Consider the following 1,272-nt stretch of genomic DNA (forward strand, 5'->3'; position numbering starts at 1 on the left):
CCCCGGTTAGAAGGTGTGAGCGGTTGGCTTTGGCATGTACGAGAAGAGGTAGAGGGCGGCCTAAGAAGTATTGGGGCGAGATGATCAGACAGGACATGGCGCGACTCCAAATTTTCGAGGACATGGCTCTTGATAGGAATGTGTGGAGGTCGAGCATTAGGGTTGCAGGTTAAGGGGTAGTCGAGCGATTTTCCTCTTTGTCCCGGTTTCCCTCTTTGTACCGGCTAGTATGATAGTGTTTTGTCTAACACTGCTAGCGATTTATGTTGTATTTCACACTTTTACATAATATTTGTGTTACTGCCTTTTCATTTATTTGCTGTCTCTCACGTTGTTGATATTATTTTTCGGGTTTTTGTTGTCACATATCTATTAACTCTGAGTTGAGGGTCTCCCGGAAACAACCTTTCTACCCCCTCCGGAGTAGGGGTAAGGTCTGCGTACACTCTACCCTCCCCAGACCCCACTGGTAAAATTTTACTGAATTATTATTGTTGTTGTTGTATTTGGAATATTTGATTAAACCGTAATAAAAACAATGTGGAGAACACCTCCTTCAAATTCACCCTCAATTGTTCCATTATGTTAGCAGTTGAATATAAACTACTAACCCAAAGAGAGCTTACAACGGCTCAGAAACATGCAATTATGGTTGCGTGGCACAAACCCCATAAAGGTTCCCTCAACATCGATGGTGCTTTCAGAAAGAGAGATAACTTAGCAGGATTGGGAGGTTCATTCAGAGATAGTAATGGCCAATGGATTATGGGTTTTCAACACCATTGTCTAGCCTCATCTCCCCTCCAAGCTGAATTGGAAGCACTCAAAGAGGGTCTCTACATAGCCATGACTAAAGGCCTTACACCACTGGTCATAAAAACAGATTCAACGAAGGTAATTAAAACTTTAAAACAAAGTAACGAATCATATTATATGATTGTCAATTATTGCAGGTGGTTAATGCACCAGCTGAAGTAGCTAACAATACAACATAACTTCAGAAATGGAAATCAAATTACACATGGACTGGTGAAGGAAGCTCTGAAAATCACAAGGAACACCTACTACTGGATAGGCCACCTACTTATATTTAAATAAGTGAGATGCAGATAGGGTTGACTATGTTTATTTTGTGAAAAAACTATCTACTAAAGTTTGATGTAATCTTGCCAAGCTAGGCAATATCAACGTCCTTAGGACTACTATTATCGATGATGATGTAACAAACAATATTAGGTAACTATATATATATATATATATTTATTTATTTTG

The 1,272-nt window shown here is 39.5% G+C and overlaps 1 protein-coding gene across 1 annotated transcript; it reads left to right on the forward strand.

Annotated features, from left to right (window-relative positions):
• The first annotated feature begins 582 nt into the window (after nucleotides 1–582).
• LOC138869427 (uncharacterized) lies at nucleotides 583–995 on the forward strand. The gene is made up of 2 exons (XM_070147045.1): nucleotides 583–894; nucleotides 954–995. Exons 1-2 carry the CDS (start codon nucleotides 583–585, stop codon nucleotides 993–995), a joined length of 354 nt encoding a protein of 117 aa, XP_070003146.1.
• The last annotated feature ends 277 nt before the right edge of the window (nucleotides 996–1,272 follow it).

Source organism: Nicotiana sylvestris, chromosome 5, assembly GCF_000393655.2.
Source record: "Nicotiana sylvestris chromosome 5, ASM39365v2, whole genome shotgun sequence".
NCBI lineage: Eukaryota > Viridiplantae > Streptophyta > Magnoliopsida > Solanales > Solanaceae > Nicotiana > Nicotiana sylvestris.

Bases quoted from the DNA above. Each gene is read 5' to 3' on its own strand.
- LOC138869427 (XM_070147045.1), top strand. From the start codon at position 583: ATGTTAGCAGTTGAATATAAACTACTAACCCAAAGAGAGCTTACAACG. The intron at 895-953 runs GTAATTAAAACT...CAATTATTGCAG, and splicing joins TAAAAACAGATTCAACGAAG to GTGGTTAATGCACCAGCTGA.